At 51.5% G+C, this 2,050-nt stretch overlaps 1 protein-coding gene across 1 annotated transcript in view; it reads right to left on the minus strand.

Moving 5' to 3' along the window:
• Positions 1-1,190, minus strand: part of LGI2 (leucine-rich repeat LGI family, member 2) — a 30,569-nt gene extending 29,379 nt beyond the window's left edge. The window contains exon 1 of the mRNA XM_010839939.1: positions 1,018-1,190. Coding sequence (XP_010838241.1) covers positions 1,018-1,190 — 173 coding nt within the window. The remainder of the gene's footprint in view (positions 1-1,017) is intronic.
• Positions 1,191-2,050: the final 860 nt, after the last annotated feature.

A 2,050-nucleotide genomic window follows, 5' to 3' on the forward strand; every position in this document is an offset into this window, starting at 1 on the left:
CCCCGCGGCCCCTCCGGGACCCTTCCCAGGAGCTGCGGAGAGAGGAAAAAGTTAGGTGACCTTGCGGGAGGGGCCGGCCTGGACGGAGACCCCCGCCCCCGCCCCGGGGACCTGGCTGAGCGATGAGGGATCAGATGCCCGCAGTCCCTCCACCGGCTCCAAATGATTTGGGGGGAAACTCTGGGCTCCTTTGAGCCAGACCAAAACGTGAGGAAAAGGAAAAAGTAGGGCTCGGGGCAATGGCTTGATCACTGGGAAGGGAGACTTTGTCCTGGGTCTTTGAAGAGTACAGAATTTTGAGCTGCCTTTATTAATACTTGAAGGATGTGAATGCTGTCATTTGAGTTCAGCGGGGATGGGCTTGCTTGTCTTTTACGGTGGGGCTGTGGGGTCGGCTCCCTGCCCTCAGCACCGGAGGCTGAGGAAGCTAGCCGCCTTTCTCTCCTGAAAGCATGTAGGCAAGAAAAGCCGCTACAGCACTGCGCGCCCCTGCTGCTCTGGGGCCTGCCTACTGCTTGCCACCGAGCTCAAAAGCCTATCCAAGCTCTCCCTCCCTCAGCGCATCACTAGCCACCCCACCCACCCGAATTAAAGCACTAGGGGCAATAGTTAATAGAGACCCACGGTGTGGTACATTCTAGGCTCTGTACATTTAATCTTCCAACTCTTTGAGGCATGTCCTAATCTACCCATTAGGAAACTGAGGCACAGAAAACGTCAATAACTGACCGGTGGTCAAGGAGTAAATGGCTGGGCAGAAATGGGGGTTAGAGCCTGGATGGGGGATGTGTGTAACCAGGCCCTGCTGAGCCCCTCTTCTCACCCTACCTTTGATGTGCTGAGCTTGAATCTTACCACAAGGTAGTGTGAGGTGGAGAAATCAAAGAAGACGGTCAAAGCAGAATCAAAATGGCAAAAAGCCAGGACTACTCAGAGTGCAGAATCAAGAGCCCATCATCAGACTACTAACCAAGGAAATCATTTCATATGCTAAGATACACCGAGAAGAAGCAGTACCAGATGCAAATGGTTATGACTGTAGGAATCAGTACTATGGCTGCTTCAGCAATCATTTGAAGCAGATATGGCCGGCCACGGGGGCAGAGAGACTGGGTGGGCAAAGGATCACGCCGTATCCTCAGGGAATTTGCAGTCTCGCTGTGCAGATAGCCCTGAAGAAGTAACTCCATATGGCTACATGGGGGTCACAGATTGACCATAAGGGTTCAGGAATCATAAGTCAGTCTGTTGCAGGTAACTTCATGGAGGACGTTGACATTCATTGCAGGTCATTATTTAGCCAGCACCTAGCATCCATGGGAACCAATCTACATTTATCATCACTTAATTCACATCTGCCCTGGGAAATGGGTGTCCACATTTTATAGATGGGAAAAACTGAGCTCAGAGGTGTATTTCTCTTGCCCAGGGTCACACAGTACATAGTCAGGAGGATCCTACTCCAGAACTGGCTGCTGTGTGTAGCCCTCACTGCCATGTTCTTGTTTTGTTTCAGATGCTCTGCAGGGGATGCAAAACTTCCCTGACCAGGGAACAAACCTGTGCCACCTGCAGTGGAAGCACAGAGTCTTAACCATGGGACCACCAGAGAAGTCCTCCTCACCGCTGTGTTGACATGCATTGCCCCCGTCCCTTCTCAGCAAGACCCAGTGCTGGCAATGTGGATGCAGACCATGGCCTGGAGAGGGTGATAGGCACATGGACCCACAGCCATGGATGTGTGTCCTGCACATCCTGAAAGATGTCTCCCTTGAGAGAGGCAGGCTACTGCTTTATAGAGAGGAGGAGATGGGAATTGTCAAACACAGTACCTTTTTGCTGACCCAGTAAAATGTTCTCAACTGTGAAGTGGATCAAGGAAGTAGGGTAGGGAAGGTAAGCTCTCTGTCCCCAGAGCTAGATAGCTGTGGGTTTGCAGTTCAGCCTGATAGTGTGTGATTGTGGGCAAGTTATGGCCCACATTAAGGCAAACTCGATGCCTCAGTTTCCTCATCTGTAAAATGGGATAGTTGTGTGTATCTTTGGGAGC

The sequence above is a fragment of the Bison bison genome, unplaced genomic scaffold, assembly GCF_000754665.1.
Source record: "Bison bison bison isolate TAMUID 2011002044 unplaced genomic scaffold, Bison_UMD1.0 scf7180017864136, whole genome shotgun sequence".
NCBI classification, from domain to species: Eukaryota; Metazoa; Chordata; class Mammalia; order Artiodactyla; family Bovidae; genus Bison; species Bison bison.